Source organism: Canis lupus, chromosome 30 (assembly GCF_003254725.2).
Source record: "Canis lupus dingo isolate Sandy chromosome 30, ASM325472v2, whole genome shotgun sequence".
NCBI lineage: Eukaryota > Metazoa > Chordata > Mammalia > Carnivora > Canidae > Canis > Canis lupus.
In genome coordinates, this window is record NC_064272.1 from 10,548,712 (window position 1) to 10,576,054 (window position 27,343).

The window sequence follows — 27,343 nt, forward strand, 5'->3', positions numbered from 1 at the left end:
CTGTGGTGCTGCTTAGGCTTTTTCTGACTCTACACATTGCTTAGTTGCTGGGCCTTGGCTTCTACCTCTCTGCTTCTCCCAGCATTGTCATTTATCTCAATGTCTTTGAAAACTGGAAGCAACTCCAGGACCTAGGGAAGCCAAAAAACAGGATGGATGAAGGGAGAAAAAGATATGGGGAGCCAGCATAATTTCTGAAAATGAGAACACTGGAGTATGAGGAAGAGGGACCTAGAGTGGGGAGATACATTTGGTTTGGGGGGGGGAAGAGGGGCAGGGGTTCTGGGAAGAGAATCAGCATACTTTGGGGTCAAGAGCTGTGGACTGAACAACCAGCATTAGATACCCCGGGTAAGGGAACACCAAAGAGGCAAAGAGTTGAGAAGCCCTAAGAGATCCAGAGCCTGTTGAGGTTGTAAAGAGCACTCACCAGTGCAGTTAGGACTTCCACTGAGTAAATGCTGGATTTTGCCCTGAAGGGAAACCCTTTATAGTCCTGGGTATATCAAGAGAGGCCAAGTTGTGAATGTAAATATATGGGGAAGGGGATATTCCAGCCCTCCCAGGGTTCTGGGCTTTCCCAATTTAAATGTCAATGAGGTAAAGAAAAACCATAACCCCTCTATATCAGCTCCTCCTGCCAATTACTCTAAAGCATCAGAGTGAAAAATTAAGAGTGTGATTCCAAGGATCTGGTGAGAAAGCAAGTATCCAACTGGTGCTTCACAGAGAAAGTCTCTCCCTAACACTACTCATTGAAGACATTTTGGGATGGTGGGCTGACTGCCATAGGGACCTCCTAGGATGCCTGATCTCTTTATTTTATAATCCCTTCTCATTCAACTACAGCAGCTTTTGACGGGTTCAGATCAATTCAGTCATAGACGTGATGGATTTCTAGATTTATAGTGAATTCTTGAATTCACAAGAACATCATCACCACCATCACCATTCTTATTATTTCATATTTATTGAGCACTCATAATGTTCTGGCCACCCCACTCCAGTGACTGCATTACTCCTGCTACCCATGCCCATTCCCATCCCCATATCTTTGGGAAAAGCTTCATAATCACACCTGACCCTAAAGACACTATGATAAAAGGACAAACTTTCTGGGGACCCTGGAGTGTTTGGTCTTTGGCCAGTCTGTCCCTGGCACTACTACAGAAATATATATAATCTTTCCTCATGTCTATACAATATTGATCTCTGCTGATTGCTTAAAATACAACCTGATTTTCTCTACTATATCATCTCTTAAGCCAAGTAGCCCCACAACAAAAAGAGGTCCAGCTTCACAGATTGGCCAAGAACTCCCAGAGCATTTTAAGTAGTTACTCTTAAATTTTCACAGCAGTCTAATATCTATTTTTACCCTGGAGCTATTGCCCAGAGGAACAGGACTGGAGCAGAGGGGGTACCTGGGATGATATATAAAACACCCACAAGCCCAATTTAAAGATTAGATTAGTGGCCACAATGGATGTTTGTTTGGGAAGGGGACTCTTTTTTCTCAGACATTTCAGACAGACCCACCTGAGGAGTGCTAGCAAAGACAAGAGTTCTCCTGAATGCACATATGGTCTAAGGGTACCTTGTGAAGTTGTGAATATTTCCCCAGAGAAGTGAAGATCTTGGAGGACCCTTTTGTACTTGCTGTCTGTCCCCAGATGGTGTCTTCAGCAGTTAAGTGGCATTTCCTTCAACAATCTGGAATTTCCTGGGATGCTCAGAGGAGGATGAGTAATGAGAGATCTGCCTACCCCTTGATGGAAATCCTATTCAAATCTAATGGCCATGTGAGGAGTCAATGGCTGCTTTGAACACAAAATTGGCTCCTTCCCAAGCCCAGCTCTGGCACAGTTCTTGGCTTCATGCCAAGAGGACTGCTCCTCAGACACCTCTGGTGAGATCCAAGGTCTTACAATGGCAGGTGAGTTAGCCAACAGAAAAAGTTGCTAGCTCAAATAGCTGGTATAGTGTTTTACCACTAATGAGAACATGATTAATCACATGTTGCTGGTGGGAGGGGTGAGTACTGGTCATGGGCCAAAGACTGGCTCTGAGGGTTTGGATCACTAGATAGATACTGGGCTTGGGGAATATCCTCTCCAGGCAGCTGGTCAATAACCTCAGGGACCACCCAGGACTGCTGATTAATCTCAGGGACTTCCTGGACCTGCAGATCATCCTCCCCAGGGAACTCTTGGGATGGTTTATCAACCTCAGGAATGTCCTGAGATAATAGATTGATTGCAGAAGCCTCTTGGGCCAGCCTGCCAACCTCTACAAAGAATTCCTGGCATGGCTGGCTGAACTCTTCAGGGGTCTCTTGGGCTGGCCTGCCAACTTCCACATGGATTTCCTGGACCAGGTCACGAACCCCTACAGGGAACCCATGGGCCAGCCTGCCAACCTCCACGGGGACATCCAGGGATGGCTGGCTGACCTTCTCAGGGTTCTTCTGGCAAAGCTGGCAAGCATCCTCAGACATTTTCTGGCACAGTTGGCTCGCCTTCTGGCATGGCTGGTGGATCTGAGGGACCTCCTGGCATATCTGGTTAACACTGTCATGGTTCTCCTGGCATGGTTGGCCAATGTCAGGGACCTCTTGACAAGGCTGGCTGACCTCTTCAGGGATGTCCTGGCATGGCTGGCTGATGTCAGGGACCTCCTGGCATGGCTGGCTGATCTCCTCAACAACCTCCTGGCATGGCTGGCTGGTTTCCACAGGTGGTTCCTGTGAAGATTGGCTTGGTTCAAAAGGCTCTTGCACCCCTTCAATGGGGAGCTCTTGTTCTCCATTCCTGGGGAGCATCCCAAGGCCTTGATGTTCTTCAATCATGTGTGAACTTACAGAAGGTTGATCACTAAAGCCAAAAGGACAGTTACCATCCACTGCAGTGGGGGAGGAAGGACCAGCACTGGACACAGTGCTGGAAGGGCCACTGCTATCTGTAAAATAAAGTCAGGAGACCAAGTCAGGCAAGCTGGAAGAGTAGGCTCTATTTATGTATAAAGCTCAAATGGTCTTGAGGAAAGACAGTCTGAATTCTTCCTAAGCTGTACAAAGACTTGCTCAATTAGCACAGCTCAGGAACTGTTGTTCTGGCCTAATGTACATGACAGGAGTATACAGGAGCACTAAGGTACTTCTAAGACTTCAAGAGAGAGTACTGAGACCCACTTCATCCAGTTCTTTCACAAATGTACCCCCACCCCAACTCTGTGAATTCCCATGGTCATTCCTACTTTGGAAACATACCATGGTGTATCCCAGTGGCTCATAATTAAGGGTATGTATCAAAATTATGGGATATTTTTTAAAAATACAAATTTCTAGGTTCTATTACTGGAGATTCTAATTCTGTAGGTTTAGGGTAAATGTGTGGGGTGAAGAGGGAATGAGGGCACTGTATTTTGTTGAAACACTCCCAATTAAATCTGATGTACATCTTTTGTTAATAATCATTTCTTTAAAGCAATCAACATATTTCTGGGGCAAAGGTAATCATTGTTTATGGCCCAAGAGATAATTAAGCAGGAGAATGTAGAAAAATCTTGTGAATGAGAACAGAAGGAAGGAAAATTACCTGAAAATGGAGGACTGCCATGGAATCTCTAAATGGCAGATTCTTAATTAACCTTTCTGGGGGGTCACTGAACCCTTTGAAATTCTAATGACAGTCATGGACTATCTTCCCAGAAAAATGTACATCTGGATATTCACACTAATCTTCATAAATAATTCCTAGAGTTCAAAGACTTTACCCTGAAATCCATCCATGGATCTAAGGTTTAGACCTTCTAAGTCTTGGGACACACAGTGGTATAGGATTGTGAATGTTATAGACATATACAACATAAAAATTAATTACCCAAATACTTATAGTAATAAAATGAAGGGCTTAGAGCCTTCAATTACTCTGTGGGACAAATCCTACTCCAATCTCTGCTACTTCATTGACCTCTAGTAGGGGACTAATCTACTTTTCTTTTTATAAATGTATTTATTAGTGGTACTGTAACTTTATATTTAAAGCACTCTGATATCAATAATGATAGGTTTTGGATACAGGGGACATCTGAATATCCTGTCATCCAAGAGAACCTGGGAAAGTTGGCAAGCCTGAGCCTACAAAGGCTGAATCAGTCATTTAGTTTAGGGTATGCCAGTTCTCTCTTTTCTGTAAAGGACCACAGAGGCATGCTTCAAGCAGAAGAAAGAGGAACATGGTTTCAGCCAACAAGGCCTATTTAGGGCATACAAACCCTAAAGAAAATATTTACCAAAAAAAAAAAAAAAAAAAAAAAAAAAAAAAAAAAAAAGAAAATATTTACCAATGAGGCTACACACCTCAAAGAGGTGAGTCAAAGGTCTGATAGTAGATTAAACACAAGATGAAAAAGAAAAGAGTTCACCCAAGAATAGAAGTAGCCTTAATATTCAGTTAAGTAGTTTAATTTAGGCAAATCAGCAGAAGTAGGAGGGGCACCTGGGTGGCTCAGTTGGTAAAGTGTCTGCCTTGGGCTCAGGTCATGATCTCAGGGTCCTGGGATCAAGCCCCACATTGGGCTCCTTGCTCAGCAAGGAATCTGCTTCTCTCTCTGCCCCTCCCCCTTGTGCTTGCTCTCTTTCTCTCTCAGATAAACACATTTTTAAAAAAATTTAAAAAAAAAAAGAGAGAGAGAGAGAGAAGCAGAAGCAGGAGAAAGATGCTTTCCAGAAGCAGCCAGAGCAATCTTGAACACAGCTGGAGGTATCACAATTCCAGATTTCAAGACATACTACAAAGCTGTAGTAATCAAAACAGTACTGACACAAAAATAGACTCATAGATCAATGAAACAGAATAGAGACCCATGCTTATGTGGTTAAATCTAAGAAAGGAAGCAAGACTATACAATGGGGGGAAAACAGTATCTTCAAAAATGGTGCTGGGGGGCAGCCCGGCTGGCTCTGCGGTTTAGCGCCACCTGCAGCCCAGGTGTAATCCTGGAGACCCTGGATCGAGTCCCATGTGGGGCTCCCTGCATGGAGCCTGCTTCTCCCTCTGCCTGTGTCTCTGCCTCTCTCTCTCTCTCTCTCTGTCTCTCATGAATAAATAAATAAAATCTTTTTAAAAAAATGGTGCTGGGAAAACTGGACAGCTACATGCAAAAGAATGAAACTGAACCACTTTCTGACACCATACACAAAAATAAACTCAAAATGGATCAAGGACCTAAATGTGAGACCTGACATCATAAAAATCCTAGAAGAGAGCACAGGCAGTAATCTGACATTGGTTATAGCAACACTGTTTTAGATATGTCTTCTGAGGCAAGGGAAACAAAAGCAAAAATAAACTATTGGGACTCTATAAAATAAAAAAACTTTTGCACAACAAAGGAAACTATCAACAAAACAAAAAGGCAACCTACCGAATGGGAGAAGATATTTGCAAATGATATATCCAATAAAGGGTTAGTATCTAAACTACATGAAGAACATACACAACTCAACACCATCACCACCACCACCACCACCACCACCACCCCTGCCCAACCAAATAATCTAATTTAAAAATGGGCAGGAGTGTCTGGGTGGCTCAGTTGGTTGTGCATCTGCCTTTGCTTGGGTCATGATCCCAGGTCCTGGGATTGAGCCCCACATCAGGTTCCCTGGTCAGTAGTGAGCCTGCTTCTCCCTCTCCCTCTGCTGCTCCATGCTGCTTGTGCTTGCTCTCTTTCTGTCAAATAAATAAATAAAATCTTAAAAAAAAAATGGGCAGGGAACCTGAATAGACATTTTTCCATAGAAGACACACAGATGGCCAACAGACACATGCAAAGAGACTCAACATCACTAAACATCAGGGAAATGCAATGAAGACCACAATAAGACATCACCTTAAACCTGTCAGAATAGCTAGAATCAGAAAGATAAGAAATAACATACAATGCTGTATGTTAACTAACTGGAATTAAAATTAAATTTTTTTTTTTTTTACAAGACAAGAAATAAGTGTTGGCGAGCATGTGAAGGAAAAGGAACCCTTGTGCACTGCTGGTGGGAATATAAATTGGTATAGACACTACGGAAAACAGTATGGAGATTCCTCCAAAAATTAAAAATAGAAATATCATATGATCCAATAATTCCACTAATGAATATTTACCCAAAGAAAATGAAAACTTTAGTTTCAAAAGATATATGTATCCCTATGTTTATTGTAGCATTCTTTACAATAGCCAAGTTATGGAAGCAGCCCATTGTACACCAAGAGATGTCCACCAATAGATGTCTGTGATAAAGAAGATACACATATATACATGATGGAATATTCCTCAACCATGAAAAGGATGAGATTTTACCATTTGTGACAATATGGATGGACCTAGAGGATACTATGCTAAGTGAAATAAAGGAAGACAAATACCATTAATATATATAGAATCTAAAAAAGAATAAATAAGCAAATAAAAAGCAGAATCAGACCTAAAATACAGGGAATAAGTTGATGGGGAGGCGGTGGTGGGAGGCTGGACAAATGAGTGAAGGGGAGTGGGGGATCTACGCTTCCAGTTATGGAATGAATAAATCACATGAACGAAAAGTACAACATAGGGAATACAGTGAATGGTATTGCAATAGCATTATATTGTGAAGGATGGTAGCTACACTTGTATTGCTCATAGCAAAATATATAGACTTGTTGAACCAGTATGCTGCATAATATTGTATATAACTATACTCAAATTTAAATATATATAATTATTTTTAAAGATTTTATTTTTATTTATTCATGAGAGACACATAGAGAGGCAGAGAAAGAACAGGCTCCCCACAGGGACCCTAATGTGGGACATGATCCTCAGACCCCAGGATCATGCCCTGAGCTAAAAGCTAAAGGCAGATGCTCAACTGCTGAGCCACCCAGGAGTCCCTATATATATAATTTTAAATAATATATTAAATATTATTTTAAAAAGAGACTTCCAGGGGCACAAAACCATAAACATTCCAGGAGAGGGATAAAAGAAGCAATGGCGAGGTGAATATAAGATAATTTAAAATTTGGGAGAAGTATTCTTGGTATCAGGAAGGAAGGTTTCTTCTGCATACAGGGTACCAATTCTGCAACTGTTTAACTCAATGCTGAAATATGAATCTTTGCTTCAGTCCTATCCAAATAAAATAATAAAAGCCATGTTTGATTTTAGTTATTTCCTGGAGGCAGGTTGAATAAGGAAAAGATTTTTTCCATCACTGGTGTCTCTGGTCCTTATCCTCCCTCTGAATGTCACTGGTACCTCTCCTTCCCTACAATTACCCTAAGAACTCCTTGTGACTCCACTATTCACATTGTTGCCAAGGAAAATTAGTGATAGGCCAGGAAATGAATGAATGAATGAATGGGTGAACGAATGAATTTATTGAGAGAGAAAGAGAGAGAGCATGAATGAACACCAATGGAAGAGGCAGAAGGAGACAGAATCCACAGTGAGTATGGAGCCCAACATGGGGCTCAATCTCACAACTCTAAGATCATGCCCTTAGCCTAAACCAAGAGTTGAACACTTAACAGACTGCACCACCCAGGTGCACCTTGTGATAGGCTAGAGCTTATAAAGAAGAGATGGGAAGAAGCAGCACCTCAACTTGAACTACTAGTTGAGATCAGACACCTTGAGAAAAGGGACATGTGGAAAGTAGTAGCAGATTCTAGTTTCCTTCTCCCAGCTTTTCTATATATTCAAGTTTCCTCTCAACTCATCTCTCAACTTCCTCTCAAGTCATCTATACTTGAGAAAGCTGTAGAGACCACATGGGAATCTGAGGAAGATGAAGTTTCTATCCTTTGTTCCCCGAAGCACCCTCTGGGACACTATCTTTTAGGTGCCTCTCCACTGAAACAGGTGCCTCTCCACTTTTAGGTGTCCCTCTGGGACACTATCTTTTAGGTGCCTCTCCACTGAAACAGAGAAAGGCCATGAGGGTGGAGATAATGAGACAAGGTAAACAGATCCTCCCTTCACCTTGGAAACAGCAGGTGAGACTGCTTCCCCTACAGGCTATTCCTGGTCTTTCAACCCTCATCTTCATTTCCCTCATGAAACAGGTCTCTCATTCATCAATCCCTCCATCCCTCTTGGCCTTTCTCCACAGAGTTCCAAAAGGATTACTTACACCAAGGGGGCTTCTCAGAGCGCTGCCGAAGTTGTAGGGTAGGTGAATGAAGAGTACGGGGTGGGGAAAATGGGCTATCTGAGGCTTGGTTGCTGTGCATAGAGTCAAAGAGGGCTGGACAAAGCAGGGAGAGAAAAGGAAGGGGAAAAAAAAAAGAGTTTGAGGAAGCATCCAAGAAACACAGGTTCTCAACATAAATCAAAACCAACTTACACATTTTCAGGCTGAAAAGTAGCATTTCCTAAGGACCCTTCACACAAACCATTTTTAATATTTAAACTTTATATTATGAATATTTTTAAACATTTTTGTTCCCTCCTCCATCCCCCCTTTTTAAAAAAAAGTAGGTGAAAAACTATTACAATTCATACTGATATCTTCATCTCCTGTATTTACCACATCAACATGTTAACATTTTGCCATATTTGTTTCACCCATTTCTTCATGCTGAAGTTCTTTTTAAAAAATGACAGGCATTATGAAACATTTCACCTCTAAATACATCAATATGCATCTCTAAGATATAAGGAATTTTTCCTACATACCCACACACCATGAACAAACCTAACAAAATTTAAAAATAATACTCTAATATATAATAGCCAATTCATATTCAAAATTCCCATTATTCCCAAACTATCTAATATCTGAACATGAATCATGCATTGCATTTTATGTCTCCAAGGTCTCTTTTAATCTAGAATATTATCCCTACACACACCATTTATTTTTCTTAAAGTGACTTTTTAAAAAAGGTTTTTATTTATTTATTTGAGAAAGAGAACGTGCACATGATCGGGGGAAGGGACAGAGGGAGAGGGAGAGATCTCAAGTGGATTCCCTAGTTAGCATGGAATCTAACATGTGGCTCAGTCCCATGACCCTGAGCCAAAATTAAGAATTGTATACTTAACCAACTGAGCCACTCAGATGCCCCTCAAAGTGACTTTTTGAAAAGAAGAGATCAGTTATGTCACAGAACTATATCATCTCACATTCTGGATTTGTGTGATTGCTCCCTCATAGAATCATTTAACTTATTTCACTATTGCTTGTATTTCCTATAAACTGGAAGTTAGATATAAAAGGCTTGATTCGATTATTCAGTTTAAACAACTTTGGTAAAAATACCAAGTAGGTGCCAAAGAGGTGATCCTATGTACTTTATGTCATACTAGAGGCACATAATATCTCACTGTTCCTCTAATTAAAGCTAAGTTTGCTAACTGGGTTAAGGTGGTAGCCACAAGATCTCACCACTGTAAAGTTTTCCCCTTCTGAGGAAAGAGGTAATCTTTTGGTACTACAAAACCCCATCAACATTTTACCTAATTGTGTTAGTATTCATTGATGATTCTTAATTATTTAAGTGGTGATTTTCTATTTCTATCAATCCTCCAACATTTACTAGCTGGCATATTTTCTGTAAAGAAGAGCTTTTCCCCTTCAACTGGGGTTATTTGATTACACTAAACTGCAGTTCTTACTGAAAAAGGAGAATAAGTGTTTCCTTTTTCAAAAAAAATATTTTATTTATTTGAGAAAGAGGGGGAAATCATGAGCAGGGAGAGGGACAGAGGGAAAAGCAGACTCCCTGCTGAGCAGAGAGCCAGAATGTGGGGCTCAGGCCCAGGAACCTGGGATCATGACCTGTGCCAAAGGCAGACGCTTAACTGAGTGAGCCACCTAGGCACCCATGTGTTTGTTTCCTTTTAATTAGTTTTTGGAGAAAAGAGGTAGTGAAAAGTATTCTCCAATTGTGGCAGATGATAATTATTTTATTTTTGGTTTCTTTTTTGTAGAATTATTTACTTATTATTTATTATGAGCACATGGATCTTTATATATTCGTATACTTTACTCAATTACAGTAAATTATTCTTTTGAATGCTAAAATGTTCCAGTTATGGTCAGTAGGAACCTCTTCAGGCTTGACTGCTTCCTTGCTTTTGTTATAACATGCCTCGGGACCAGTTTGTATTTTTCTTGCCCTAGACTATGCCTTCTCAATGAAATTGGTTCCTGGTGAGGGTAAAAAAATCTTAGATATTCAACTGGTTTGTAGTCCATCACATAGTCATGAACCATAAACAGATATATACTATATATTTGTAGTATTAAAATTCCAGGTAGTAGGGGGTTGCTAGGGGAAAAAATCTCTAAAAAGACTGAGGGAGGGGGTACGAACATGGGATGTTTAGGTCTTCTTTAATTTATTTCAGCAATGTTTTGTATTTTTCAGTGTACAAATCTTTAAACTTCTTGGTTAAATTTGTCCCAGGTATTTTATTCTTTTGGATGCTATTATAAATTGTATTTTTTTTAATTTCCTTTTTGGATTGTTCATTGCTGGTATCTAGAAACAAAATCTATTTTTGTGAGCTGATCTTGTATCTTGCAACTGTGCTGAATTTGTTCATTAGTTCTGGAAGTTTTTTTGAGGACTCTGCATTTTTTCTATATAGGACCATGTCCTCTGCAAAAAGAGATAGTTTTACTTTTTCCTTTCCAATTTCTATGCTACTTTTTTTTCTTGCCTGATTGCTCTGTCTAAAATTACCAAAATAATATTGAACAATAATGGTGAATGTGGGCATCCTTGTCTTGTTCCTGATCAGAGAGGGAAAGGTTTCACCATTGAGTATGATGTGCACTATGGGTTGTGCATAAATATTCTTTATCATTTGAAGAAGTTCCATTCCTAGTATGCTGGGCATTTTTATCATGAAAGGGTAGTGGATTGTATCAAATGGTTTTCTATGTCAATTGAGATGATTGTGAGTTTCTCTTTTGTTCTTTTAATGTAGTATATTACACTGTCTTTCTTATGTTGAATTACCCTTGCCTTCTTGAGATAAATCTCACTTTGTCAACTTGCTGTTGGATTTAGCTAGCTAGTATTGTGTTGAGAATTTTTGCTTCTGGGGCTCCTGGGTGGCTCGATCGTTAAGCATCCAATTCTTGATCACAGCTCTGGTCTTGATCTCAGGGTTGTGAATTCAAGTCTCCTGCTGGGCTCCACACTGGGTATGAAGCCTACTTAAAAAAAACACGGAGAATTTTTGCTTTTATATTCATAAGGGATATAGGTCTGTAGTTTTCTTATGGTGTCTTTGGCTTTAGTATCAAGGTAATGCTGACTTCGTAGAAAGTGTTTCCTCCTCTTCTATTTTTTGGAAAAGTGTGAAAAAAAAAAAACCATGTTAATTCTTACTGTTTGGTAGATTTCACCAGTGAAGCTATCTTGTCTTGGACTTTTCTTTGTTGAAAAGTTTTTCTAGGGGTACCTGGGTGGCTCAGTCGGTTAAGTGGCTGCCTTTCGCTAGCTTTATGATCCCAGGATCGAGTCCTGCATTGGGCTTCCTGCTCCCTGGGGGGCCTGCTTCTCCCTTTCCCACTCCCCCTGCTTGTGTGCTCCCTCTCTCTGTGAAATAAATAAAATCTTTTTTAAAAAATAAAAAGAAAAGTTTTTCTACTGATTCAGTCTTTTCCTGTGTTATAGGTTGTGTTCAGATTTTTCATCTCTTCTTGGGTCACTTCTTGTGGGTTTCTAGGAATTTGTTCATCTAAGTTATCTAATTCACTGGCATACAATTGTTTATAGTACTCTCTTATAATCCTTTTTATTTCTGTAAGGTCAGTAGCAATGTCCCCACTTTTATTCCTCATTTTGGTTATTTGCATCAACACTCGCTTTTTCTAAGTCTGCTAAAGATTTGTCAATTTTGTTGATTTTTTTTCAAAGAGCCAACTTTTGGGTTTGTTGACTCTTTCGTTTTCTATTCTTTATTTCTTTTATCTCTGTTCTACTACTTATTATTTTATTCTTTCTATGAGCTTCGGGTTTAGTTTGCTCTTCTTTTAGTTCCTTAAAGTATATAGTTAGGTTTTTGGTTTATGATCTTTCTTGTGTTTAAATGTAGGTGTTTACTGCTATAAATTTTCTCAGCCCTGCTTCTGCTGAATTCCATAACTTCTGGAATGTTGCTTTTTCATTTTCATTCATCTCAAAATATATTCTAATTTCTCTTGTTATTTCTTCCTTGACCCAAAGGTTAAGAATGTGTTTAATTTCTACATACTTGTGAATTTTCCAATTTTTCCAATTTTCCTTCTATTAATGATTTCTAGCACCATTTCACTGTGGTTGGAGAGGATATTTTGTATGATTTCAATTTCTTTTAAAATTCATTTAACTTTTTTGTGGCCTATCATATGTTCTATACTGGAGAATATTCCATGTGCACTTAAGAAGAATCTGTATTTTGTTGGTAGTAGGATGTTCTTTGTGTCTGTTAGGTTTAGCTGGTTTACACTGTTATTGAAGCTCTGTTCCCCTACTGATCTTCTGTCTGGTTATTTTATCTATTATTAAAGGTGAGATATTGAAGTCTCCAACTATTACTATAGAACTCTACTCCCTTCATTCTGTCAATTTTTGCTTCATATATTTGGGGGCTCTATTGTTGGTGGGTAAATGTTTATAGTTTTTGTATGCTCTTGATGAACTGAACTTTTTATCAATATATAATGACCTCTGTCTTTTATAACAGTTTTTGCCTTAAAGACTACTTTGTCTGACATCAGTATAGTTACCCCAGCTCACATTTGGTCATTATTTGCATGGAATATCTTTTTCTATCCTTTCACTTTCAACTTATTTGTACTGTTGGATCTAAAGTGAGTTTCACATACATAGCATATAGTTGGATGATTTTTTAAAAATTCCATTCTACTGAGATGCCTGGGGGAGTACCATCGGTTGCGTGTTCTACTCTTGGTTTCAGCTCTGGTCATGATCTCAGGATCGTGGGATCAAGCCCTGTGTCAGGCTCTACCTTCAGCAGGGTGTCTGCTAGGGGGTGTCTCTTCCTCTGCTCCCCTCCCTCCATCTCTCTCTCTAAAATAAATAAATCTTTTAAAAAATCCATTCTGCTAATCTCTTTTATTTTGTAAAGGTTTTTTTTTTTTTAAAAAAGATTTATTTACATATTTATTCATGAGAGACACACAGAGAGAGGCAGAGACACAAGCAGAGGGAGAAGTGGGCTCTCTGCAAGGGACCCTGGACCCCAAGATCATGCCCTCAGCTGAAGGCAGATGCTCAACCACTGAGCTACCCAGGCATCCCTTTTTTTTTAAAGATTTTATTTCTTTATTTGAGGGAGAAAGAGAAAGCATGGGCAGAGGGAGAAGCAGAGGGAGAAGCAGGCTCCTTGCTGAGCAGGGAGCCAGGCACAGCACTTGATTCTAGGACCCTGGGATGATAACTTGAGCCAAAGGTAGACATTTAACTGAACCACCCAGGCACCCTAATCTCTGTCTTTTAACTGGAGAGTTTTATTCATTTACATTTAGAGTAATCACTGATAAGAAAGGGCTTTATTCTGTTATTTCACTTTTTTTTTAAGATTTTATTTATTTATTCACGAGAGACACAGAAAGAGAGAGAGGCAGACACAGGCAGAGGGAGAAGCAGACTCCATGCAGGGAGCCCAATGTGGGACTTGATCCTGGGTCTCCAGGATCACAACCCTGGCTGAAGGCGGCACTAAACTACTGAGCCACCTAGGCTGCACACTATTTGTTTTTTATACATCTTCTACTTTATTTTGTTCCTCATTTCCTCCTTTACTATCATTTCTGTGTTCAATTGATATTTCTGTAGTGTTCCATTTTGATTCCTTTCTTATTCCCTTTTCTGTATATTTTTTAGACATTCTCATATTGATTACCATGGAGATTACAATTAACATCCTAAATTTATTTATTTTATTTATTTATTTTTTTTAACATCCTAAATTTATAACAATCTTTTTTGAATTCATGGCAATTTAGATTCAATAACATTCAAAAGCTTTGCTCTGGGCAGCCAGGGGTGGCTCAGAGGTTTGGCACCTGCCCTCAGCCTGGGGCGTGATCCTGGGGTCCTGAGATTGAGTTCTATGTCGGGCTCCCTGCCCTCTGCCTGTGTCTCTGCCTCTCTGTGTCTCTCATGAATAAATAAATTTTAAAAATCTTAAAAAAAAAATTTTGCTCCTACAAAGTACAGTCTTCACCTTATGTTGTCACAAATTATATCTTTATATAATGTATGCCTGTTAATACAGTCTTGTAATGATTTTTTTATTCATTTGAGTGTTAAGTCATATATGAAACAAAAAGAGGAGTTATAAACCAAAAATATAGTAATGTTGACATTTATATATACCAATGTAGTTATCTTTACCAGGGTTCTTCATTTTTTCGTATGGTATCAAGTCACTATCTAGTGTACTTTTATTTCAGCCCAAAATGCTTTCAGCATTTCTTGTAAAGCAGGTTTACTAGTGACAAAACTCCCTCAACTTTTATTTATCTGGGAATGTCTTAATTTTTTTCTTCATTTCTGAATAGTTCTGCTACATAAAGAATTCATGGTATCATTGTTAATTTTATTAAAGATCCCTTTTGTGTTACAAGCTGCTTTTCTCTTGCTACCTTCAAGATTTTCTCTATCTTCTGACAATTTGATGACAATGTATCTCAGTGTGGATCTCTTTGAATTTATCCTTATTTGTGTTTGAACTATTTAAAGTATAGATTTGTGTATTTATCAAATTTGAGAAGTCTTCAGAGCCATTATTCCTTCAAATATTTTTTTCAGCCTCTTTCTCTCTTCTCCTCCCAGGACTCCCATTTATGTACATGTTGGTAGTCTTGATGGTGTCCCACAAATATCTTTGGCTAATTTTTTCCTCCTTCTTTTTTCGTTCTCCTCAGACTAGACACTTAAAAATGATTTCTCTTTAATTTTGTTGATTTTTTCTTCTGCCTGCTCATATCTTCTAAGAAATCCTTAGTGAAGGCAGCCCCGGTGGTGCAGCGGTTTAGCGCTGCCTACAGCCCAGGGCGTGATCCTGGGGACTCGGGATCGAGTCCCACTTTGGGCTCCCTGCATGGAGCCTGCTTCTCCCTCTGCCTGTGTCTCTGCCTCTCTCTCTCTCTGTCTCTCATGAATAAATAAATAAAATCTTAAAAAAAAAAAAAGAAATCCTTAGTGAATTTTACATTTGTTATATTTTTATCTTTCAGAATTTCTGTTTGGTTCCTTTTAATATTTTCTATTGCTTTATTAAAATATTTGTCCAAGTCTAACATCTATGCTTCCTTAGGGGCAGTTTCTGTTAATTTCTTCTGTAAATGGACCATACCTTTTTGTATCTTTGCATATCTTATAATGTTTTGTTGAAAACTGGACAGTTTGAATAGTTTTCTTAAAGATTTTATTTACTTACTTGAGAGAGCTAGAATCAGAGAGCACAAGTGGTGGGAATGGCAAAGGGAAAGGGAGAAGCAGACTTCTCTGCTGAGCAGGGAGCCTGATGTGGGGCTCAATCCCAGGACCCCAGAATTATGACCTGAGCCAAAGGCAGATGCTTAACAGACTGTGACACCCAGCCACCCTACATCTTGAGTATTATAATTGTGAATACCAGATTATTCCTTCTCCTCAGGGTTTGTTTTCATGGTTTGCTGTAGGCTGTGACTGTTTGTTTAGTAATTTTTCTACTATTTTTGTGAAGTCTATCTTCTTTGTCATATGTGGTCTCTGAAGTTTCTGTTCCTTTAGCTTGTTTCACAGCTAGTGTTCTGACAAGGATTTCTTTGAATGACAAAAACCAAAAGAAGAGGAGAGGAAGATGGGGGAAAAGGAAGAAAGGGGAGTTCTCCTGGTCTTTGCAGATTGGTTCTATGTTGAGTATTTCTTCAACACTTAGCTAAACTGTTTACAAATCCCTCTTAGCCTTCACTTCTTGCTTGTGCTGAGTCTAGAGTTTGGCCAGAAGTAAAATCTTAGGGTCTTCCCATGTGTTTTCTGTGCATGTATCCTTCCCTAGGCAGGTACATGGCTTCTAAATTCCCCAGTATATGTGGGTGCTTCTTAAGCCTTAATTTTCCAAAGAAATTATTTCCTTAATTTTTCACTCCAGCCTTTCAGTATACTTATTGTTTGCCTCAATTATAATTTTGCCCCAGGCAGCGGCATATTGTTCATTTGCATTACAATGTTTTCAAGAAACACTTTCTGCACAGCTACTTTTCTGCCCTGATTCAATGAAACAAAGGTAAGGACCCTGTGACAGTTTTTCAGGTTAGACAAGTTAGAATAGACAAACACAATTCTTTGAGAATAAAGTCTGTTCTGCTCCCTTTAGAACTAAGGACCAGAGTTCCATACAACCGGTCCTAGAACATGCCCTGCCATCTTTAAGATTGCTGCTAAGGTGGGGGAGAGGGTAGGATAGGAGATGGTAAAATGATGGGAAGCTTCCTGCCATTCTAAGCTTGCCTCTTTCTTGATTTAGCATTTTCCTGGTTGCTGCAAACTATTATAGCTTTTGCTTGATTTTTTGGTGTTTCTGTGGAAGGACAAGCCTTTTGAACAACCTATTGCTTAATTTTTACATTTAGATTTCTGAACCATACAGAGTTTACCTTGGTAATATAGCATGAAGCATAAATTCAATTCTAATTTTTTGTCAAATGACTATTCAGTTGTGCCAGCTTCATTTATTAAATAGTCTATCTTGGAATGACTCAGTCAATTAAGCATCTGCCTTTAGCTCAAGTCATGATCTCCAGGGATCAAGCCCCATATTGGGCTCCCTGCTCACCAGGGTATCTGCTTCTCCCTCTCTCTCTGCTCCTCATGCTGTTTCTCAAATAAATAAATAAAGTCTTTTTTTTAAAAAAGTCTGCTTTCCCCCAGTATTTTGAAATGCTAACTTCACCGACTGCTAGATTTTCTATTTTGTTTGATTGGTCTCTCTGCCTATTCCTTTTTTTTTTTTTTTTTTTTTTTTTTATTCATGAGAGACAGAGAGAGAGGCGCAGAGACACAGGCAGAGGGAGAAGCAGGCCCCATGCAGAGAGCCCAATGTGGGACTCGATCCCGGGTCTCCAGGATCAGGCCCTGGGCTGAAGGCGGCGCTAAACCGCTGAGCCACCAGGGCTGCCCTCTCTGTCTATTCCTGTACAAAAACAACAGTATTTTCATTATAAAAGTTTTATGGGATGTGGGGATCCCTGGGTGGCGCAGCGGTTTGGCGCCTGCCTTTGGCCCAGGGCGCGATCCTGGAGACCCGGGATCGAATCCCACGTCGGGCTCCTGGTGCATGGAGCCTGCTTCTCCCTCTGCCTATGTCTCTGCCTCTCTCTCTCTCTCTGTGTGACTATCATAAATAAATAAAAAAATTTAAAAAAAAAAAAAAGTTTTATGGGATGTTATAAAGTCTGATAGGGCTAGTAACTTCTCATTACTCTTCCTTTCAAGGTTTTCTTTGGCTACTCTTGCTTGTTTATTTTTCAAAGACAACTTCAGAATCCATTTGTCTGACTTTAGAAAAACATCAGCATTTTTACTGGAATCATGTTAAATTTATAAATTAACTTGGGAAGTTATGATGTTGAATTGGCCTATGCAATTAAACAATTTTTCAAGTCTACTTCTGTGTCTTTTTGGAGTGCCTATCTTTTTAATTTATTACTCATATTCTAGGAAGCATAAGAGTAGGGACAGAGACAAGGGTACAAGATGAAAGTATTCTCCATACCTGCAGATGCCTGTGCTTGGGCATCAGTATGGCGCTGGCAGACTCTACTTAGGAATTCACTCACTTGACGCAGGGAAAGGGCATTATGCAGTGTTTCCAGGGGGTAGATGGTAGGCACCATGGAACATCCTTCAAATCCTGTTAGAAAAGAGATGGGCAAAGTCAATGTTATTCCTGCCAGATATACCCCAACTGTCAAAGGAAGCATGGAGAGTCCCTGAGAGCCATCAGGAGAGTCCGTGGCTTTTGGAGTATGGGGTATCCAAGATCTCAAGAGAGGGAACTCTTTAGAGCCCCTACAGGTATCACCTCCAGATGCCCTAAGAAGTCTATCTGCTAAGGCTTCCAAGTGAATCAAATCACCACTTATCCTACCTATGGAGAGCCTGCAATGACTCATGGAAAAATAAATGAATTCCAATAGGTTAAGCACCTACATTGCTCTTACTCTTTCTAGGGGAATAAAACAAAAGTCCAGAGGTAAGGGGTGAAATTGAAGGTCTAAATGAGGTAGGGAGGTCATGGAGCTGGGAAGAAACAGTAGATTTCAGGGTTCATGTAAAGAGAACCAGATTAAGGAGGAATGGAATCTGAAGAAGGATTCATGCAGATTTAGGATATGAGTGGAAAGGCTGGAATATCTGGAAGCAAGCTGGAGTGCATGCAATACACATGAAGCTTAGCCAAGGAAAACCACATGCATGAACAGGCTGGGGGATGGAAGTTCTTTCTTGGTCATTTCCATCACAACAAAGCTTCTCCCTTCTGCTCTCGCTGGAAAACCCCAGACTTGCTAGGATTTCTCTATTCCATCAGGAAAATGAGGCAAATCCCTAGGAAGAAGAATAAATACTGATTCTCTGTCTGAACCAAACAATTCCAATGTAGGTTCACTGGTCTGGTTAGGGTGAAGGGAAAATCTAAATATATAACCCTAATCCCAGAGCCTGTTGATGAAAAAAAAAAAGTCCCCAATTGGAGGAACAAAATGCATACATCCCAAGCATTTTTCCAGCCCCCAATCTTTCCTGTGTCTCTTTAAAATTCCTTAAAGAAACTAAGAATAGACAGGACAGCAATATCTATGTAAGACATTGCCTCCTGTTCACTAATGTCTAAAACCTCTAATTCAAAAGGATCATACCTGACCATCTTCTAACTCTGGCCTTTGTTTGCTTCAAAGATTCAATTAAGACCTTTGTGCCTCAATTTTCCCCTGTAGTCTTATGGCAGGAGCATAGGAGAAGTACATCTCTAGCTCCTCAGAGTGGCTAGAAAAACGTTTGCATTTGAGGATGGTAGTAGCAGAGGGTTATAGAGACAAGAACAGATTTCAGGGCAAGAAACTACTCCTATGCTGAATAGAATTGGGAATGGGTAACATTAGGAGGCAGTAAGGAAGTAGAATAGTAAGGGGATGAGCAGCCAATGCTACAGCTACCAGGCAGTCTGGCCCCAATCCCATATCCAAGCAACTAAAGGCAAGTCACATAACCTTAGGGTAAATAGGAGAAAGGAACAGGTGGACTCTTCTGCCAGAAGTGCAATAAGCAAAGCAGTCAGTCCCAGCCAGGGTAGTGGCAGCAGCCAGCTTGGTGGCAGGGGGTACCGTAGAGGCACTCGGGGTCATCCTGGCCTGAGCGCAGCCAGTTCCGGAAGAGGCGCAGGTGGTAGGAGCACTGGTGCAGGTGATGCGCCAGCGTGGCATCCAAGGAGACTGGCCGGCCCCCTGGACAGTCAGAGGAAAAACTGCGCAGCAACCGGACCACAGGGTGCTGGTCATCCAGCAGCTCTGGAGGGGATGGGGGAGGACCACGGCAGGAAGCACAAAGATAAAGAAAGAGAAGAGGGAAAGACAATGAGGGGGGCACTGAGTGGCACAAGCACTACTGGGAGGTGGGGCCACTCAGCTCCAAGGTGAGCTAAGAGAGAAGCAGAGATGGTCAGAACCACTGGGTGTCTCTTTCAGGGAAGAAGAGTGTCGGCATCATACTAAGTCTAAAAGAAGAGGCCAGTGAGACTTCATCATACAGCAAGGCCCTCCCCCTTTCACTGAGCATAATTAAGTCAGTGCTTATAGACAGCAATCACATATTCTGAATAGGGGTAAGCTGGCAGTTTTGTGGCTGGAGTCTTGATTAGAGCTCCAGTGTCCCTGATTATCCTTGGACAAACCTTACTTACGGCCTGCTTCAGACAAATGTATTTATAAAGTTGGTATAGAGATGCAAAGTTCAAAGTCATTCAGAGAAGAGGATCAAGAATGGTATAGGGTATCAAGGCAAAGTTTGAAGCTAAAAAGGTTCCTAAAAGCTCAGGCCAAGCCTTCTGGACCAGACTCTATAAAATAGCCATAAACAGGGCTGGTGTTAGGTAGATGGCAAAGGAGATTGACAGAACACCAAGTATGAAGGTCTTTTAAAACAGAGTATGCAAAAAACAGAATCAATGTGTGAAAATGACATTGACTAATCAGCTTTTACTCTTACCCAAATATACAGATTTTTAAAAAATGTTTGCATAAATCTCAGGTTTCGGGGGGACACTGTATCCACTACAAAAGCCAAAAATAGTTAGATAATTTTGTATTTTCTCCCACTGCTGGTGAGTTTAACTTTGTTCAGCTGGTGAATGGAAAGCTTCAATCTTGAACCACTTTGCAGTTTTAGCTGCTTGGCAAACTTTGTGGATATATGCAATTCAACTGTAAAAGCTTGAAGGCAGTTAAAGGCATGTGTAAAGGGGCATAGGAAAAACAGAAAAAGATCCTAAGAAAAAGGTATCGGGTCTTAAAACCTGATGACAGGACATCGGTATAGAGATGGTAAGTCAAGGTAGCTAAAGATGACTGCTCAGAACTCCCAGACCAGAAGTGGTTCTACAGAGTGATCTTATGAGACTATGGTTTCCAGAGACCTCCGTCTGAAACTCAGGAGCAGTTTCAACTCTACCTAGGTTCTAACTGTACTCTAGAATATACTGGGCTTGGTAAATCCAATAGGTACTCTAATATTCAGGATGAGGTTGAACCACAATCTCTTTCCCACTATATTAGTTTCCTTTGGCGAGTTCAGTGTGTAGTTTAGGAATGGGCCATACTTGCATACTCAGTGTGGTCACAGGATGTGACAGAAGCTTATCAGGAATAGAGGCAGGGATGGCTGAGAGATGTTCTTTCGTTAAGGTAAGGAGTCAGCACTGCCTTGCCTCCTTTCAAAAGCTAGGTCCAGGTTTTCCAGCTGCTATTTCAAAGTGAGACATCACAGAAGGAGACAGTGATGATGGGACAGTAGAGTGGCATACTGTTGTCACTAACCTGCCATAACCAATTATAGACAGAGCATCTACTCTGTAATTGCTAGGTCAGTCAAGCAAGATTTGACATGGGATAGAGCCTTCATATTGTCCTAAGGGACAAATTCAATCTAGGTAAACTTCAGCAAGAGACACAACACCTCCAAATTTCTCCTGTTACCATCAGGAAGATCCCAGATTCAGCTTCTCAAATATGTTAGCCTCCAAACTCAAGTACAAGAGGAACAATGGCCAGAAGACCCCTGATAAAGTATGTAGGGAGTCAGAGAAGATCTTGAATTTACTCTCCTGCACTCTATCTGAATTATCCAAGTCTTTCTTCCTCTCTTCCTTTTGGTAGAATTAATTCTTCTCTTTTTTAACTGGTGAGGCTGCTACTCAAGGCCTCAGGTAACTAGAAACAGGTTTAAGGATATGTTTTATAGATATGGATCTTTTCTCACAAAGCCTAGGAACTAAGAGATCAGTGATGTAACTTTGATTTCAGGGCCCCAAATTCCCAAATTCTTAGAGCATAAAACATAGTTCTATGTTCTATACTCTAAGTAACACATCTCTTAAGTCCAAGACCCAGGCTGTTGGGATTGGTGCGTGAGGTTCTATTATGGAGAGGACTATGGCATATGAAGGCCAGAAGAATTTGAAGCTAGATGTATAGGTAGAGCCATGCCACTCTGTAAGGGGTACTCCTTCACAGGCACAAATGGGAGCCAGGGTGGAGGTGGGATTATAAACTGAGCAAGTATAGGGTAGTCCACCTAGGAAAATTTCAGCAGTGCCTAGTAGAGAGGTATGGCCTAAATGAGCTAAAATCTAGCAGTTGCCACTGGCTAAGGAGGTTTTTCCAGCCAGGAAACCAGGCTAATTTTATCTTCTTTAGAGAGACTTAGTTCTTGGACAGAAGAAAACCATGTATAAGAAAGTTGGATTTACCTTGAAAACAAGATACAAGGCAGAGAGAAACCAATAATATAAAGGATAAAACAGGAAGTAAGCCCTGGGTTCCCCTGCTATGCCCTACAAAGAGACCATTGCCCTTCAGTTTTTGGTTTACACAGATATATAAACTCTCCCACTTTAGTATGGCCAGACCAGTTCTTCAATATTTTTGAAACATTATTCATTCCTAAGCACACCCAGAATTCCCAGGAGACATCTCAATCTTCACTTCAAGCTTCTTTGAGATAGCAGCATCTTAGATAGGCTGGGGCTACAGGGAAACTGTGTTGTAACTCGTGTTGCATAACTCAAGGTACAATCCTTTTTCCTTTACCTACGGCCTCCTACCCCTGTCTTTCTTCATCCCAAATCAATCTGGGCTCCTGTTTTCTAGACCCAGGCCCTAAGTTAGTAGTAACATAAAGCATATGTCAGGAGCACAGGAGCCACATAAAGTACACACAATGACAGGAGATAGGAATATGGCAATGGAAAACTATGAACTCAAGACCAGCACCCTTAGGTGTATGCATAGGAACTGGGAAATGCAGCAGCATTGCTCCATAAGAAAAACAAATTAGTCATTCACTCCAACAAAGAATTGGAGAAAAAACAGGAAGATCAAAATTGTATAAGCTGAGGAGTGGTGGAGGGGGGAGGGGGGAGGGGGAAAGAAGACATGGAGATAATCCAAGAAATACTATTCTCTTCCTATGAAGGAGAACCACTGTTATATTTGTACAAAGCCCAGCAGTCATGTGATGGGAAAGGGAACGGTTTAATTAATGTTCTAGAGATGATGCTAAAAAAAGTGACAGGATGGTGATAATGGTGATCATGGACATACGTCCCTGAGTTGCCACACAGATAGGGCAGCCAGACTACAGCCAAGACTAAAGTTTGTCACAACAAAGGGTATGCCCCAGGAGGGACACTTAGTGAGTGGTTCATTCAGAGACAACACGTTGTCAACATAGTGGAAGGCAGAAGCAAAGTCAGTGTCAGAACTCAGAGGTTAAGTGTCTGGAGGTGACATGATGAGGGGGAATGATGTTGAGTCAGAAGCAAACGTACCGTTAGTCGGATGCTTTGCAAACGACACAGAAAATCGTTTTACGGCCGGGACAAACAAGAGCTCTGGGGAGAAAAGACATCATGGGGATTATACCCACCCCTGTCCCCACCCTCTGCTCTGGAATTTGCCCGCAATATACTATGTTCTTTATAGTTAGTATATGACCTGCTCCCACTCCACCCCTTAGATTCCTGACTACCATGTTTCAATCTTTTCCTTTGGTATAATCTCCTTGTAGGCATCTATGTGTCATCTCTACCACAATACAGCCCCACAAAGATGACCCTAATTTCACCACCACATCCTCTTTCTGGTCATTTGGAAATAAAATCTGTAAAAAAAACTTTCATCCCTTCCCCCAATCTCTTTCCACATCATCTTTCCTGCCTTGGCTGAGCAACTTCCCCATCCCTGATTTCCTAGATTTTAATCAACACTCCACTGCATTTTTCCTGATCATGGATCATCCTCTTTGGTCCTTACTCCTACAGGCCAGAATCCAGGAAAGAATATAAAGGTGGAGTAAATTGATGCAGCAGGGCTATATGTGGGAGATTATGAAGGGATAAGCATAAATAAGTAGTATTTATTGCACTGAGACAGAATGCAAATGGAGGGGTGGATGGGGTCTTGGTTCCTTCTCCCCTCTATAATTGATGAAGAAAACTTGTTATAAGGCCAGTGTCAGTGCCTTCTTAAGTACGAATGGTTCTTGAGCTGTGTCTGTGCTGTGGGACAAATGAGGAAAAAAGTTGCCCCCCAAAACCCACCCACATACCATCTCGGTGCTTCAGACTGGCAGGTGGTAGCTTTTTGCCATGGCTGCGGGCGTAGTCCTGAAGATTCGGGGCGCTGGAAGAGCCACCCAGCACTGTGGTGCTGAACAGCCCTGTGCACTGAGAGCCTGCAAGGCCGGGAGTGCATTAGTAGCCACACAAAGCTGTAATTACCACACAGAAGTACACGTAACTTCACATGACACAAGAAGACACACACTCACATAGTCACTCAGAGCCATCACTATGTGGCCACTACACACAGATTTCACTATTGTCCATAGCTACACTGGGCAAGCAAGGTAGGGATTTTGCAGAAGATCTACATGGTAGCTAAAAAAGGCCACTACAAATACAGGGTTAGTCATATTAGGGGACTCAAAGTTACTGAAAGGGGTAGACTATGCTCTCCAGGTACATCTTGGAAATGCTAAAAGGTAGATCTCCCTAGATTTCCCTAGATTTAATTCATTGCTCCTTACCCTTATATACAGTTTGAAGAACCAAGAAATATAGTCCCTTATAGATTTAGAAAGAAAGAACTTTGGGGGCACCTAGGTGGCTCAGTGGTTAAGTGTCTGCCTTTGGCTCAGGGTGTGATCCTGGGGTCCTGGGATCGAGTCCCACATTGGGCTCCCTGTGGGGAACCTGCTTCTCCCTCTGCCTATGTCTCTGCCTCTCTCTGTGTCTCTCATGAATAAATAAAATCTTTTTTTTAAAAAAAAAAGAAGGAAAGAACTTTGACTGAAACCAGAGACTAAGTTTTGAGCACCTAGCTCAAATTCCAAGTACACATAAGTTCTAATTCCTCCTAAGTTCTTCCAATTCCTCCTAAATTTTTAATCCAACATTCCCTTCTTTCTCTCTCTCTTCAGGCCTTTTTTACTTTTCTCAAGAAAAAAGGTAGGAGACTCACTGAATTTTTAAAGCTGGAATGGACTCAAAGATCATGCAGTATAATCTTCTCATTTTAGAGATAAAGAAACTGAGATTCAAAATGGATCTCATTTGCTCAAGCTCATATAGTTCGTTAGAAGCTAAGCTAGAATGGAATTCAGGTCTCCTGATTCTGAAGATGAACTGTGTTTGGTTAGGAAAAAAAAAAAGTATATTTTCATCAAGAAGAAACAGAGCATTGTTTCTGAAGTGAAGATGGACATAAATTGAAAGACATGTGAGGAATGAGGTGATTATATGGAGGGCATGCCTACTATATGCTGAGGACCCTATTAAGAAGGAGGACCTGGTAAATAGGAAACAATAAAAAGCCATGTTTTTTGTGCTTTCAAAAGTTTATTGCCTTATAAGCCCTATGCTCAAAGCCAGATGCCTACACATACAAGTTCGAAGAAAGCAAAGGGAACTCTATTGCCAATCAGAGGAGTAAATAAAACTTTAAAAATCTCTGAAGCAAATAAACCAGTCAATGTTTCAAATACGATTGAGAATAGAGTTGGAACTCCATAGCCCCCATTCCTACCATAGCTCATGAGGACAGAGTGGGAAGGAAGAAACAAGACTGATACCCAAGTTTATGGGATTTGGCTTTCTACTTCCAAATTCATCTTAGCCAAGAACCTGGGTTTGGCTTGGGAACTTAACATAGCAGAGATGGACAGAATGGGAAAAAAGGTCAACTTCCTTTGAGCCTACAAAGAAAGGGCCATGGTTTCAGGGATCCCAGTATTTCAAGGTCACTATAGAAATCAAGAAAGCTCAGATAGCAAGTATTTTGGAATTCAAGATTGCTGCTCTATGCAACTTCTCCTACCTTCCATGTGTAAATAGGCTCTAGAATGGGGTTCCTGAGAGAAATAAAGGCTGTTAAATCTATCTACTTTTCTTCAGAGAAGCTGAAACTAGCTGGCTTTATCCCAGACCACTCAAATCATTCTACATTTACTTCCCTCACTAAATAATTTTCTGGTGCGGTCCTGCCAATCCTGCCCTGTCCTGTCCTTGGATCATCTCAGAGCATAGTGCCTACCTTACCACCACCATCTGTCAACCAGTCCCATGCTCATACTTCTGTCTTATTCTGATATCATTCCTACTTAACTGGACCAGACACATCTATCCTCATTTCCAGCTTATCTGAAACCTATTCTTTATTGAAACTTCTAGGAAGAGAAGTCCATGTCACATATCTATATGTTTGTCAGTTATTTTTCATGTCCCAAACCGTCTACCTCATTTCAGGGATCTAGAAGGCAACCTACTCCCATAAAATTAGCTGGGAAAGTTAACAAAACTTTTCTCCCCCTTGCTAGTCCAAAAGCTAACCATTTTGCGGCCAAGACATTGGGTGCCAAGGACAAAAGTAACAGAAAAATGAAAGGAGCTAAATAGAGAGAATAATAGGACAAGATAGAAGCCAGAGGACCAAGTCCAGACCCCACACAATTGTCTCTAATTGCCAGTTTTACTTACTGGCTCATAAGGCCCTATATTCAAAGATAGCCCCTCCCGAGGACCACTCCCCACTCCCAAAGAATACAATACCCTCTGAGGCTTGGTCCTTCCTGCAGTCTGTGTTCTTAGGAAAGGTTGAATGATGTTCTCCACCCCTCTCCAGGAATCAAAAAAATCAAGAGACATTCCCTCAAAGTCCTGAGAGAAGCCTCTGCCACTACACCAGTCTCAGATATGTCCCTCAATTTTCAGGAAGGAAGGAAGGAAAAAAAATTACAGAATTAGGAGAGGATGAAGGAGAGGGCATGGAGGTAGGAGGGGCCAGAGCAGGGATACAATAAACATAGGTCTCAAGGAAGACATGGCACAAGTTCTCCAAATGAGGAATAGGACACTTATGAGGAGGTCACAAGTACCTCTATTTATAGTTTCGTCTCTGATAACTCTGAAGTATCAGAGTCTCCATGGTCCCTTAAGGTCTGGGCTAGACCGGGAGGACAGAAAGGAATGGGAGGGGAAGCCAGAAAAATGCCCTTGAGCCAGAGAAATGGGGGTTGGTGAAAAAACCAAAAGACAAACACCTTCCTGGAATGAAAACAATCATCTGGGATCAAAATTCGCACCTAAACATGGCTTTTCCCAATTCATCCTCCCTAGCCCCACCCAACAATTCCACTGACTAGATGACCCCAACACCCGTGACTAAGGTTTCCCCACAAGAAAACCCTGAAGAACAGACAGACACCCTTTCCCAACAACAGGTGAAATGCTGGAAAACCATACCTAGGCCACTCTGCTTCATCTCTGTTGGTGGCCGTGCAGATGAAAAGAGCCGGTAGCTACCAGGCCTTGAGGATGAAGTCTCAGAAAGCACCTGGAGAACAAGGATTCTATATTACCATTTTGCCACCTCAACCAAGAAGTCTAAAACCCAGGTCCCGAATTCCTGCCCCTATAAAGCCAAGAAAAGTCAGAAAGTTTGGAAGAACCAAAGGATTTTTATGGGGGAAGAAAAATGAAAAGGGAATGGAGAGTATACTTTGCAGAGGGAACT

The 27,343-nt window shown here is 40.8% G+C and overlaps 1 protein-coding gene and 1 long non-coding RNA gene across 24 annotated transcripts in view; one reads left to right on the top strand and one right to left on the bottom strand.

Annotated features, from left to right (window-relative positions):
- Positions 1-951: 951 nt before the first annotated feature.
- The window catches only part of PPIP5K1 (diphosphoinositol pentakisphosphate kinase 1), a 46,361-nt gene continuing 19,969 nt past the window's right edge, over positions 952-27,343 (bottom strand). For 8 of the 23 annotated variants that reach the window (XM_049104255.1, XM_049104259.1, XM_049104254.1 and 5 more), the window contains 6 exons: positions 27,073-27,163; positions 23,880-24,005; positions 19,382-19,564; positions 17,773-17,910; positions 8,177-8,290; positions 952-2,958 (listed from right to left, as the gene is read on the bottom strand). In XM_049104255.1, coding sequence (XP_048960212.1) covers positions 2,009-2,958; positions 8,177-8,290; positions 17,773-17,910; positions 19,382-19,564; positions 23,880-24,005; positions 27,073-27,163 — 1,602 coding nt within the window. In that variant the 3' untranslated portion in view covers positions 952-2,008. Of the gene's footprint in view, positions 2,959-8,176; positions 8,291-17,772; positions 17,911-19,381; positions 19,565-23,100; positions 23,164-23,879; positions 24,006-27,072; positions 27,164-27,343 lie in introns of all 23 variants that reach the window. The other 15 variants (XM_049104267.1, XM_035709152.2, XM_049104263.1 and 12 more) reach the window with 5 other exon arrangements.
- LOC112676046 (uncharacterized) lies at positions 21,102-25,023 on the top strand. Its single transcript, XR_003146259.3, has 2 exons — positions 21,102-21,337; positions 24,753-25,023. It is a non-coding gene; the product is annotated as an uncharacterized LOC112676046 (long non-coding RNA).